The sequence below is a fragment of the Micropterus dolomieu genome, linkage group LG18, assembly GCF_021292245.1.
Source record: "Micropterus dolomieu isolate WLL.071019.BEF.003 ecotype Adirondacks linkage group LG18, ASM2129224v1, whole genome shotgun sequence".
Lineage (NCBI taxonomy): Eukaryota > Metazoa > Chordata > Actinopteri > Centrarchiformes > Centrarchidae > Micropterus > Micropterus dolomieu.
In genome coordinates this window covers 23890569-23903975 of record NC_060167.1, presented here as the reverse complement: position 1 = coordinate 23903975, position 13407 = coordinate 23890569, and the positions used below count along the sequence as shown (strand labels likewise).

The 13407-nt window shown below is 37.7% G+C and overlaps 1 protein-coding gene across 1 annotated transcript; it reads right to left on the bottom strand.

Moving 5' to 3' along the window:
- Window positions 1-2103: 2103 nt before the first annotated feature.
- Window positions 2104-8768, bottom strand: mettl1 (methyltransferase 1, tRNA methylguanosine). Its single transcript, XM_046028773.1, has 6 exons — window positions 8508-8768; window positions 8006-8133; window positions 7722-7906; window positions 4848-4961; window positions 3204-3305; window positions 2104-2917 (listed from the first exon to the last, which is right to left on the bottom strand). Exons 1-6 carry the CDS (start codon window positions 8585-8587, stop codon window positions 2801-2803), a joined length of 726 nt encoding a protein of 241 aa, XP_045884729.1. The 5' UTR covers window positions 8588-8768; the 3' UTR covers window positions 2104-2800.
- Window positions 8769-13407: the final 4639 nt, after the last annotated feature.

The following is a 13407-nucleotide window of genomic DNA, read 5'->3' as shown; positions in this document are numbered from 1 at the left end:
TTGCATTACACATTATAGTTGTGCTCTGTGAAAAACAGGTTACAGTTCATTGTTTTGAGAGTCTGGGGGATGTGTTGACTTACAGTAGTTTATAAGCATTACATGGTTGTGCTCTGTAAATGAAAAACAGGTTAACAGTAGTTTTATTAGCAACCTGGATTGAACGCAGCAGGTGGTACAACATTCGTAATAACCACGAGAGACTTGACTTGGACTCTAGCTCAGAGACTTCAGACTTGACTTGGACTCTAGCTCAGAGACTTCAGACTTGACTTGGACTCTAGCTCAAAGACTTGTGAGCATCTCTGACTGTGTGTACTGACGGGAAGTCAAATCATTTGCTCTTTGTTTAAAATAATGACAATGGCGGAGAAAGGTGACAGTTAAATCAGTGACTAGCATTTGAACACATCCCCATGCTGTAACTGTGGACAGCTGCCTTTGTAAACACGACAGGGGGTCCTTTGACCTGAATAACATTCTGATGTCCAGATGCATCACATTCTTGGGGTATGAACCAAAGGCAACATCCACATTGCTTTACTAGTGTTGCCAAATGCTAATCATTAAGTGTCTCTTCCCCAGCAGTGCATTTAATTAAACTGTTGTTTGATGACTTGATGTTACTAAAATGTTAAATGATAAAGACCTACTTTGGCCGAGTCAAATGCCTTTGTTTTCACATGGCACTAATAATGAAAGCATGACTTGATACAAGCTTAAACTTACTTACTTCAATTATTTGAAGCTTTCAGCCACATCTCATGGCCTTCTTCAGCAGATGTGGTTGATCAGCTGTAATGGAAGGCCATGAGATTGAAAAAGGTAACCTCTTTCCCTCTGTATGATGAACAACATTACAATCTCTTTAGCAAAAATGAAATCTACGTCATACTGACGTTTTAAGAAAAGTAATTTTCTTAGGCTTGATAATGTGCTATGAGGCTAATACACAAGGCTGCTTTCTTTCTTTCAGTTACAACATTTATTACTTTATGAGTTGTGCTGGACAGGAAACACTCATCTCCATATCTTAATGACAACAATGTTGATTGAGCAATTCGTCTCTCACCTCATGGCCTTGACATTTTGTTGAGCTATCCAAGAACAGGAAACTCTATTTATGTAAGAATATACTTATTGCCTTTGCCCGTGTTTCACAGGTAAAGATTACCATAGAGAGAGACATTACTTCACTATTAAAATCTTTAACCATGTCATTGTAACCCTGCTCCATTTCGGCATCGTCACTGAGCAAATACTGCTGTATGGGAGTGGGCATGTATTTTACATGTTCATATGTTCACAGATAGGTAAATAAGTATGTATTGTACTGAATACTTCATCCTACTGCATATTCTAAGATGTTCCATGATCAGTTTTCTCACAATATAATCGCATCAGTGTGCAGCATATTGTCAATAAAAAGGACACTATTATGATTGGGAAAAAGGTTTTGGAAATGGTCGAATTATACCAGACTGGCAATAACCTTAGCAAAGGATTCAAAAGTTAATGTTTTCTAATATTAGTTTGACTTTAATGCTTCAATTACTCTCTGCGGTCGTCTAAAGTTTTCCACTGTCTGGGTGTCTCTCACTGAGGCATGTGCTGTCTTGTTCTTAACCACCAACCCCTCCAGCAGCAAGGGCTTCAAACCTGCCCTGTCCTGTCTCCAAACTCCAGACAGACAAAAATACCTACCTGTAATATACAGCTAAAATAATAAAATGAGCAGAGAAAACCACTGTTTCTGCTGCAGACTCCTTTCATTTGGACTTCACAAAGATCCTTAGCAGACATGTCTAGTAGATGAAGATAATATAATGGGTCTTTTTTGGATATCATATGACATGTAGGAGCAACATTTAAATTGAAATTCCATTAGAGAGAGCTACTGGTAATCTAAAAGTGTCTTCAATCATACAGGCATTAAACATGTTTCATATGCTGTTGGCCAAACAAGTTCTTCTAACAACTCCATCAAAAATGAAGAAAAGATTTTAACGTTTCGGTCACATTCATTCTTTCTTGCAGAACATGATGCAGCATGCAGGTTTATTTTTAAACCAGACAATGATGACCCATAGCAAACAAGCTAGATGTCGTTGGCAAACTTCACAGTTTATTCTAATTCAGATTCAGCCGTCAATACTGTGAATCACCACCATGAAGCCAACAAAGTAATCATTCTTGCAATTTCAAATGTTTTTCCAAATGGATACAACACTAAGGCCTTTCCTTGTCAAGCAGGTTTGAATAGCTGGAGAACTGCGCTCAGTAAAACCTTAACTCCTTGAAATCCAGTAACAGGATATGGACTGATATTAAACAGTTCTTGGTTTTATTCAGTGTAGTTATCCGACTAATCCAGTTGTCTTTTTTGTGAGAAAGACCCCAAAATAACTGCAATGCAAAACATATAGTCTACAATGAAACAAACCAAACACTGGCTTTTTGTTTTACTAAAATAATGTACAGCTTTACAGGGAATACAAAACAGCACTTTGGAATTTAGCAAAAAAACCACAAAGAACATCATTAAAATTAATTTAAAAAAAGCAACACTTCACAAGTCTAGTCTGAATAGGGATCCTTTTATGATTTACTTCCCTTGTGCTGTCTTTTGTGAGCTTAGGAATGAGATGCATCAAGTGAAAAAGCTGAAACACAAATCCTCCATCAGCTCATCTGCTGCGGGAACAAGCCACAGCCTCCAGCTCCATCGAGCAGCATTATCCTCCGTGTGCAGACAGCATAAAAAACATTTCAGTTTGTCGCACGTCCAAGCAGTTTGGTCTTAGTTTGAGTCCTCAATCCTTCGGAAAACTGCGAGGAAATTCTTCCCTCCATTTCTCTGCACTTTCTTTCCTTCCTCTGTACAGGTACCCAAACGGTTTATAATGACATCACTGACCTGTTAAAACAAAATTGAACACAATTACATTAAAGGCTGCAGTGTCACGCTATTCAGTCATCACCACAGTGTATATTATTGTATTCAGTAATGTTAAGTTTCCTTTGTTTGTTTTTTTGTTTTACACACACGTAACTTATTTTGTCTTACACTTAGCTGAAGGTCAGTTTACCCACCATTCCATCTTTTATTCTTTCATTAATGTAAACATTACCAACATCTTAAAGGAATAGGTTTGAACAACAAATGTTGTCGTCATGACCTGCAAAGCTGCACGTCAACGTACCAGTTCTTCATCAGGGACACGTGTAAACAGCGGATGTTCAGTGAAATGCTTCACCATCCAGATGTGTACTTCCTCCACATCTGTAATGGTATACACCAAACCCTGACATGACCAGACAGACACAGGGAGGTTATTAACACAGTACTAGGGAAAATAAGTGACAGCTTCACTCATGGCTAAACACAGATCCTTATAAAATAAACCAGTGGCAATTATAAAAAACATTTTTCCTTTAAAAAAAAAAAAGTTTAATATTTCAGCCTCAGAGTTATAGGTTTCATCACTTCTGGAGAGCAATGGTCCTTGCTAAAAAGATAAAAATAACCTACAGACAACACAGAGGTTAGTCACCTATGTCACTGTAGTTTACTTTGGATGCTGGACAGATAACGTTACTAGAACACGGATTTCTTAGAAAACTCAGCAACGGCACAGATTTCCACACCAGTGCATGTAGGCACGTATGTGTTTTGTTTCAGAGAAGGCAGGATGAGGAGGAGAGTGTGCCTGTTGTCTGCACAGATTCATGTTCATCACACCAGCTTACTGTTTCATGTGAAGTTGATAGTAACAAACGGTATTTACTAATAAACCATAGACTAGGGTGCCGCTATAAATTAGCATTTTCTCGACAGCCAACCCCACAGAACAGTTATGGCTGAGTGCCACTGCTGCCTTGTAGAGCTTACACACACACACACACACACACACAGCATATCCATGCACGAATGCATCAATGCGCACTCAAGGGGGAAAAACGGAAGCCAAATTTTGACACAAGCCTTCCATTGTTCCAAACAACCTCCATCAGCGCTCGCACTATGTCCCACTGTTGCTTTGACAGGCAGACGCAGGGTGTGCAGAACTCAACCAGCTGCAGGCCACACTGGTTGCTCAATTTCATTTCAGTGAATTCAACGATTTCTGCACACTGCAATCAATTGATAAAATGAAGCAGAGTGGCAACTTGTTGTTCAACTATTAGTTGGTTTTTCACTGCTATCATTAGTCTATGTCTCTTGTGTTGGGATGTGGCAAAGGTTTCAGTTGCAGATATTTAAAAACCTCTGATATAACCTGAACTTAAATCCACCACAGCGAGACAGTTGCACAGTCACATGTTCCTTCATTATGATGAACTTCGATCCCACATACACCGTTCTGCTGTCGTAAATACTTGATAGTGAACCAAATGTGTGAAAATACCAAATGCACTACTTAATGCTGTTTGATGAATGTTTTCTAAAAACTACAGTGCCCAGCTGTTTTTAGGAAATCCTTTAGCCATTTTTGTGACCTATTTTAATTCAGTTCACTCTTCAGCAGCAGAGTGCTGCAAACAGTGTGCGCAAGTACCAGGACCAAGTATAGAATAATACCTTATCCTTTAATGGAGATATACCACAAGGGGTAAATGGTAAACTCAGTTTTCCCCCTGTATTTTGCCTGATCTAACCATGTAGCAGGCAAATTTAAACTCAATTTTACATCTTAAATTAAAAACAAAGTGATTTAGAAAACAAACAGCGGCCTCATATCCACTGCATGGTACGGAAACCAGCGAATGTTTGGAATTTTCCCTTGATAAATTACATAAACAGTCACAATTATTGCAGATTAAATATCTGTTGCTTATGAACATACCCCGACTCTCAGTGTGTAGGCATACTCTGCTAACAATGTGGGACTAATGATCCTCCATTTGTGCTTGGTCTTCTTAAAGTGAGGGTCAGGGAAGAGGAAGAACATCTTACTGAGCTGAAAGACACACATACAAAAAAAAAAAATAGTCTGAAACAGTAAAGTTGACACAGACATTCCCACAACAGATCAAAATCAAACATTCTATTTTTATTGACTTTGATATGATGGTTCTAAAATGTACGAATGTCATCACTTAAATGTGGCCCCCATCATATTCTGTGGGGGTTTTCATGTGGATTGCAAAACTGGAATTTCCCTCGGAGAGTTTTTTCCCCATAAAGTTCCCCATGTCTCTGTCTTTGACAAGTGTACAAGTGAGGGCTGCGTTGATATTAGTCTGGCTGATACATTAAAAACCATTCCAGTTACTTTTTATTAGTTAAAATAAATAATGTCAGGTATAGACAGAAAGATGTGGGGATAATAACTGGGGACTGCTGCAGCCTCAGGGGCTGCTTTTGTGCTGTTAGAAGATGGAAAAAAAGTAAAAGTATATTTTGGGTTACAAAACATACGAAGAAGTAGGAAGAAAGTATTTCAGCTCTTTAAAATAATGCACTTTCAACAGTTGAACCACGTCATGCATGCGAGAAGGATTGGGATAAGATTTTGAGCACTAGACTGGTTGGTAGTTTTTTTCTCTGCTTTGAAAATCTGGGTAGTGATAACAAGTTTGGTTCTAATCATGAGCAAAGGAGACAGCTAATACTAAAGCAAACTGCAGTTATGGAAAACGATCATCATAATACGAGCCAAGAGATGCAGTTTATGAACGAGCTGAAGGAAGTACTTCTCTCAAACATTTGCCATCTCAGCTTGGCAAGAGGCCGTACAAATAGTAGGCCTTGTCATATTATTTAAAATGACCTGAAATAGAATACTAATAAATGTGTGTGTGTTTTTACATGACACACCTACATCATTCGTATTCCATTTGCAATTACTCTCCTGTAATCATTTCTTAGTTTACACTTGTTCGGGTTATTTGAGGTGAAGCTTTTTTTCCTGGGTACCTAAATTAACCCTGGTACACTAAGCCCACTGTGTAAGCTAATGCGAGTTTCAACAAGTCATAGATTACGGCAGCTAATTGGAATGGATAAATGGCGTCTTGCACTGATGTCTTGCGTGTCAGTCAATGACCCCATTGTTGTGAAATCCAGGATTTATTGAGCAATCCGTAAAAATTAATTCGGTCCATTCGTTAAACATGTGGAAAGTAATTTTTTTTTATCTAGAAACATTTGGGTTGAGTATTCTTATTAACCCTGGTGGGCCCGTTCATAATATAAGGTTATTACAGGCCACGTCAGATGTGCCATTATAGAACGGCAGACCATTTTGTAAATGAGCTCCAATTCAGAACCAATTAATATATACGTGTTACTTCTACATATAATAAAGTATATAAAGGGTTAGTCCACCCAGTTTACAAAAAAATCTTCAGTTGTATTTAGCACATATACACTGTAGAGATTTTTTCTATATACCATGGTGAAACAATACCACCATTCAGGAAAGAGTATGCAATTTAAAAGACTGACAAAGTGCATACTGCCTACACACGTCACACTCTACCCCAGAGGACAGCTTCAACTTTGCCCGTGGTATTGGTTAGTATTAAGGCTGCAGATGGGCGAGTGGCACTCCAGTAGTTGCAATTCTATTCATGAATTTAACCTTGTGAAGGTCCGAGGACAGAAACACTGTAAATAAAGTTAATACAAGTAATCAACAGTGGGCAGGATTTTTTGGTTCAACGTTGGTGTCAGTGCAGTTATTAACACCCAGAAGAAACCATGAATGAAAGCATTACTGGGTGCACAGAATCTAAGAGATGCTGTATTTAAAATAATTTCCAGGCAACCTTAAACTTTAAAACAACAAACCTGCTGTTGTTTCTAGTGTTTTCAGTGTATTTGTTAGTTCATTTACAGTCCATCAAGGCTGCGATAAACAGTTTCTTAGGTTTGATTAAATCCAAGGCAATCAAGGTGTTTTTTAATATTGCTATATTTTTACACTTATAGTAGTATTTAGGTAAGTTTGATGTTTATAGTGATAATACAGACAAACTCTCTGTAATACAGACCAACTGCCCATCACTGTAGTCATTTCCTACCAATACAGTCAGTTTTATGGTTAGAAAATCAAATCTAGACGTGTGGGCTGGTCTGTTTTCACTGAGACTTCTCAATTCTGATTGGCTGAAAGGCGTGGATTCACTTTCAGTAACCGGACACCTATGATGCAGGTGCTCCAAATTAATGCTGTAAGTAAAGAGAGAAACGGTGAGGCTTAGCTAAAGAGCTGGGAGCCGGTGTTACTGTTACCAAAAAGTGAGTGAGACAAAGGACAAGGATGGAAGCCGATCAATGCAGAAAAGTAAAAGAAAATCTCCTGTGATTACAACAAACAGAAACTAATGAAAATATCAACTGTGTTTGAAATCATCTTTTTTCCACAATACTACCTCAGTAAAAAAACAACACATGAGTTCTGCTGGAATTTATTGTATTATTTTTCAATCAAATTTTGGGAATGTTTGAAAATTGAAAGTTGAAAAACCAGTTACCAACAAGTAATATTAAATGAGTTCTTCTACCAATGCAAACGGCAGGCTAGGGAAATCAAATATCTAAAGCCTACTTCGTCAATTTCTTAATTGAAACTCTGACAGTTTATGTAGGAAAGAGCAGAGACTGGTTATTTTATCAGGAGGACAAACCTGCAACCTCTCAAGACCAAAACTTCCTGGAGTGGGAGAAAGACAACACTCCCAACTGTTCTGTCACCACACAGGTGCAAACCCACCTGTCCTTTAGAAAAGAAGTTGGGGAGGTACTTCATCGCATTGCTGCGAATACAGGCGATGTTCTGGTATCGTCCTGGTTCCGAGGTACGCAGTGACTGGATTCGATCGCGAACATAATCGGAAACTTTCACCCGGATCTCCAGGCCAAGGATGAGCTTGTCTGGGAAAAGTGGAGATAACTCCACTGTGAGCGAGGGTAAAGACACAAAGAGACATGAGGTCAATACAGAGCAGAACTATGACCTCTGACAATCAAAGGTGGTCGGATCAGGGACATAACTACCTAAAAGCCCCCCATATCCACATCCAATGTCTGCAAACTCAACCCGGGAGGTCTCCTTCTCAGAGGGGCTGCCAGTGAAGAGGTCTGGATACAGCTCGGACCAGTCCATTTCCTCAGGACACACAGGGCTGGGGAGGAAAGAGGGCGTTTCAATGCAATTGTTTTATAATGAAGAAATGTGTGCTGTGACACAGGGATAGTGTTTCTGGAGAGAGATGGTACTGCTGAATTTTTAAATGTCATTTTTCAATATTGTGAGCACCCACGTTATATTATAATATATATAATAAATCTCAGACACATCTCTCAAATCCTAAGCTAATAAAAATAAGAATAAAAACTTTTTTGCAGGCTACACACCACCAGGCCCAGGGTTAAGTGAGGAGTCGCTTTCTTGTCAACTTCTACACTTATAAAACGCACAGTTGGGACTGATAATCTAAGCGTTAGCAGGCAGTGACAGAAAGTGCAGTGCAGGTATTAAACACATGGACACACTCACTAATCAAACGTGTGGTATGCCATCGGGTTTGAATGGGCTCGCTGTCTGTAGTAACGCTTCTGCGGCATTGACGAACTCATGTTGGATCAAAACAGAGACGTTACTCCCGAAAATATTCACGTAATTATCAAAAAACACACGTATCCACTTCTGAAAGTCGACTTCCAGACAGTCACGCTTCTTTCTAGTTAGTTTACCACCGCCACCTGTGAGTCTCGGCGGTTTTGCGTCATCACCAAGCGTCGCTCCGTTCCTTCTTCTTTTTTTTTTATGTCAGATTGCAACCATGACTTTTAAAGGTGCATACCGCCACCTACTGTACCGGAGTATGTAGAATGAACTACAGTCGTTTTTTTTTTTCTTTATTGAAAATGTCAAGATTTACAGACAAACATAAGTGCACAGAATCTGTTTCTACAGAATAGGATGCAGAGAAAATATAGCCAGAGGGAGCAGCTCTTCATACAAACAAGAAATAAATATGTAGTCTTAGTAACTAAAATGAGGATGATTTATAAAAGGAAAAAGAAACATTCAAATAAATAAATTCAAATAAATAACAGAAATTATAACGTAAGGGGAGAATTCAGTCTTTGTTCAGCCATTTACCTCCATTGGGAAGTGTTTTAGGGTATCATATTTTTTTGTGCTTTAGGACCTTTTAGAGTTTTTAAGAATTTTATGTATAGTTTAAATTCAATTAAAAAAAAAAACTAATTTGGGAGATGACTTCACAATTCTACATTTGTGAATGAAAAATTTAGCTAGACATTCAATTTTATTAGTACAGAGCTCATCAACCTTGCTTTGCAATATCAATCTAAATGTTATGTTGTCTCTGGAGATAGAGGTTGGGAATGAGGACATCTGTTGCTTCACACACCAAAATGTCTGTATCACATTACATGAGAAAAACACATGGTCTGTAGTTTCGACATAATTTTTACAAAATGTACATGTGTCATCATCTATACCAAAGCAAAGTCTCAGTAATTCTTTAGAGGGGTAAATGTTGTTCATTACTTTGAAGTGTGTTTCTTTCACTTTGGGGGGTATTGTTAGATACATTGTTCTTAGTTTAGTAATTGAATCTTTATCAAATTTTTGTAGGATATTATTTTTATTTTACCTTTCAGGGTAAAGGTATTCAGTAAAACAATTTCTAATAATGTGGTTAGTGCATTTTCTATCGAGAACAAAGATCCCTTGAATTGATAGTGGGGCCAATTTTGGTTGTATTGGACCAAAATGTTTCTTGTTAGAAAGACAAATTCTTGGGGTAGTGCTCTATGTAATTTAGTAAAGTCTGATTTTAAGGGTTTGAAATTATGTTTGATGCAAAATTGTTCATAATTTAAAAAATGTCCGTTGGTATCCATTAAGTCGGCTATGGACCATATATTTCTCCTGTACCAATCTTCAAAGAAGATCAGTTGCGGTGCAAAACATATCTGTTGTTCCAGAGTACAGAGGTGTGGGGTGAGAAGTTATGTACAAATAACATTTTCCAATACAAGAGTATTTGTCTGTGAAACTCTGACAATGACATAGGTAATTTGTAAACATTGAAGTCCACTCTAAGAAGAAATTCTAATCCTCCAACTTTCTTGAAAAAAGGTCTTTGGAATACAATACCAAAAGGAGTTGCTGTGTTTGATCCAAGATTTTAACCAGTTTATTTTTAAGGTTCCATTAAGGCAGTCAAAATCAATAACTCTGAGTCCTCCATCCTTTGTGTCTTTAACCATACTGCTTTTCTTCATATAATGTGGTCTGTTTCTCCAAATGAAATTTAGGTTGATTTGGTTGATAGATTTAATCAATTTGTTTGGAATGGCATTGGAATAGGCTGGGTAAATGCATCTCGATAAACATCTTAGTTAGGTAAGTTTGACCTAGTATTGATAGGTCCCTCTGTAGCCATATATTTAGTCTTGACTTGCATTCTTTAATTTTATTTTCTACATTCAGAAGTTGGCTTTGTTTTTGGTCCTTAGATAGGTATATCCCCAGGTATTTAATTTATTATGTCTGTGCCAAGTACATTAAGTTTTTTCATATCATTACAGTTTTTAATATAGATTGCTAGCATTTCTGTCTAGAAAGAGAAGGAAACCATCATCCTCTATTTGGCTTCTATAGTCAATGATGTCCATTACCAATCTTATATTATTATGGATTGACCTTCCTTTTAAAAAACCTGACTGTGTATCTGCAATAAGATCCGAAATCCCTGTTTGAAGACGAGAAGCGAAGATATAAGTTATAATTCTGGGATCTTTCCCAGGTTTTGGAATTGAGACGATAACCCCATGCGTTGTTCAACTTTCGGCCATACAGCCCTCAGTGCCTCTCTGTCTTCTTTGGTGAGGTCTTCTGCAAAAAAATCCAAACCTACATGGCCCTGTGTGAAAAAGTGATTGCCCCCTAAACCTAATAACTGGTCGGGCCACCTTTAGCAGCAACAACTGCAATCAAGCATATGCGATAACTCGCAATGAGTCTTTTACAGCACTGTGGAGGAATTTTGGCCCACTCACCTTTGCATAATTGTTGTAATTCAGCCACGTTGGAGGGTTTTCGAGCCTTCACCGCTTTTTTAAGGTCATGTCAGAACATCTCAATCGGATTCAGGTCAGGACTTTGACTAGGCCACTCCAAATTCTTCCTTTTGTTTTTCTTAAGCCATTCAGATGTGGACTTGTTGGTGTGAAATTGAACTCATTTTTCCAAAGATGTGATAGGGCCATGTAGGTTTGGATTGATTTCCCCCCTTAATAATAAAAACCTTAATTTAAAAAGTGCATTTTGTGTTTACTTGTGTTATCTTTGTCTAATATTTCAACTTGTTTTATGATCTGAAACATGTCAGTGTGACAAAGAAATCAGGAAGGGGGGAAACACTGTTTCACACCATTGTATGTTCGTTGGGACTCCTTTATATCATCAAAATAATAAAACAACACAAAAACGAAAACAAACAAACAAACATTAAATCCTATTATATATCTCTATATTTTTCAGAAATTGTACAACAGCTTTCTGTGTATCCTTTACCCCATCTCTTGTTGTGCCTAATAAACCTTCAAGGTTCCACTTCCTTCCTGCCTGACTTATCTTTTGATTTAGCCTCATCCTCTCATCCCTTTATTTCCTACAGTGTAAATAGTACATGTTCTGCACTTTCCTTGGACCTATATTCTAAACATTCATCTGTTTGACTTTTGCCCATTAAAAACAATGTTTTATTCAACGCTGTATGATCAAACCTTAGTCTGGATAAAACGTTCTCCTCTGTTCTGTTCCTTCTAGTCACACCCTGAGCATTAATAGATTTTGCAAACTGTAATATTTCCTTCCACTTTTATCCACATCCTCCTGTCCTGCCATTTCTTTATAATTTCTTTTTTGATTATCAACTTAGCTTCTCCTTTTCCAAGGGTATATTTATGACATCATTAGTCCTGGTTGATTTTTTAGCTGTTTTCTCTGCTTCCTTATTCCCTTTTATACCCTTTTATGGGCAAGTACCCAGCAGAATCTCACATCTATCTGATGTCTCTGTAATATAAATAAACTTTGATGGATTTCTAAATCTTCTCTATTAGATTTCATATTTTGAATACTATAAAGGGCTGCGACAGAATCAACACAACAGACCACTCTGTCTGGTTTTACTTCCTCAACCCACTGCAGTCCCTTTGCCTGCCAGATGTCCTTTCCCACTCTCTTGACAATAGCTCTTTAGTTCCAATATCTTTAAGCCGCTTGGTTTCTTTTTCGAAAGCCGCCTCATTTACCACTTCTGCTGGTCACTGCTAGTGTTACTTTATTATTTATTGCAGGAAATAAATATGCAAGATACTTTAACTGCAATACATTTGAACTACTCTGTCATATAGATGGTTAAAAAGTGGGATATGTCAAGAATAACTATCCTAGTTGTATAACACACATCACTAATGGTTGCCAAGTTTGTTGACAAATAGAAGTATTTTACACTATTATGACATCTATCTTGAAGAATCAACAATAAAAGTACACTATAGCATATGGGATAAACATAATGGGAGAGTATATCAACCCCAACCCCCATGCTGCTGTTGACAAAATAAGATAATTCCAGTGGAAAGTGTAGCTCAGCCTCAGTTAAATATCAAGACTACAGAGTTATGGGAATATAGCAAAATGAATACTTCCTGAAGCCACTCTATCTCTATCTACTCTATCTGCTCTTGTCCTGAAATGTGAGTCATTTCCCCGGCAGGATCCTAACTTACAGTCAAGTTGTTTTGCTCTCTGCAGGATAAAACTTCACCTCATGATTTTTAGTGTCCAAGCAGCCACACAGCCAGTGATTATTTTCACTGTGTTGTCTATTACATGAAATGCCGCAAATCCCCTCTGGGTGTCTTCAGAGTCAACTCTAATATCCTACTCAGGTCACTCTGTCGAGAACATGGTGACACATTACAGTTCCCTCCTGGTGTAAGGCTTTATGAGAGACTTGTTTATGAAACAGATGCACAGAAGACTCTCTGCTGCAAACTGAGATGTATCTCTTTAACCTCAGTTTTGAGAGGGGGGGCAAAGTTCTTTGGATATTTAGGCCCAGCATGTGTGATATTTGATTTTGCCTGCGAGAACTGGGTGCTGATCAACTGTAGACAAATGAAAGCAAAGCAACAGTAGAATAACAATAATATTTTTATTTGAAAACGTACTTCTCCTTAATTCCTTTTGCTAAACATAAAATATCCCCCTTTGCTTTACATTGAAGTTCATTTGTGATCAGTACCTTCATTATTAATCCTTAGTAATGATGATCATATTAAAATAAGATGAGTAAGGTTCAACTGAAGGTATAGATTTAAATTAAAATGCAAAAACAATATTCATC

Coding starts and splice junctions, on each gene's coding strand:
- mettl1 (XM_046028773.1), bottom strand. CDS start 8,587: ATGAGTTCGTCAATGCCGCAGAAGCGTTACTACAGACAGCGAGCCCAT. Junction 3,306..4,847: donor CCTACACACTGAGAGTCGGG/GTATGTTCATAA, acceptor TGGTCATGTCAG/GGTTTGGTGTATACCATTAC. Junction 2,918..3,203: donor GTGTCCCTGATGAAGAACTG/GTACGTTGACGT, acceptor TTGTTTTAACAG/GTCAGTGATGTCATTATAAA.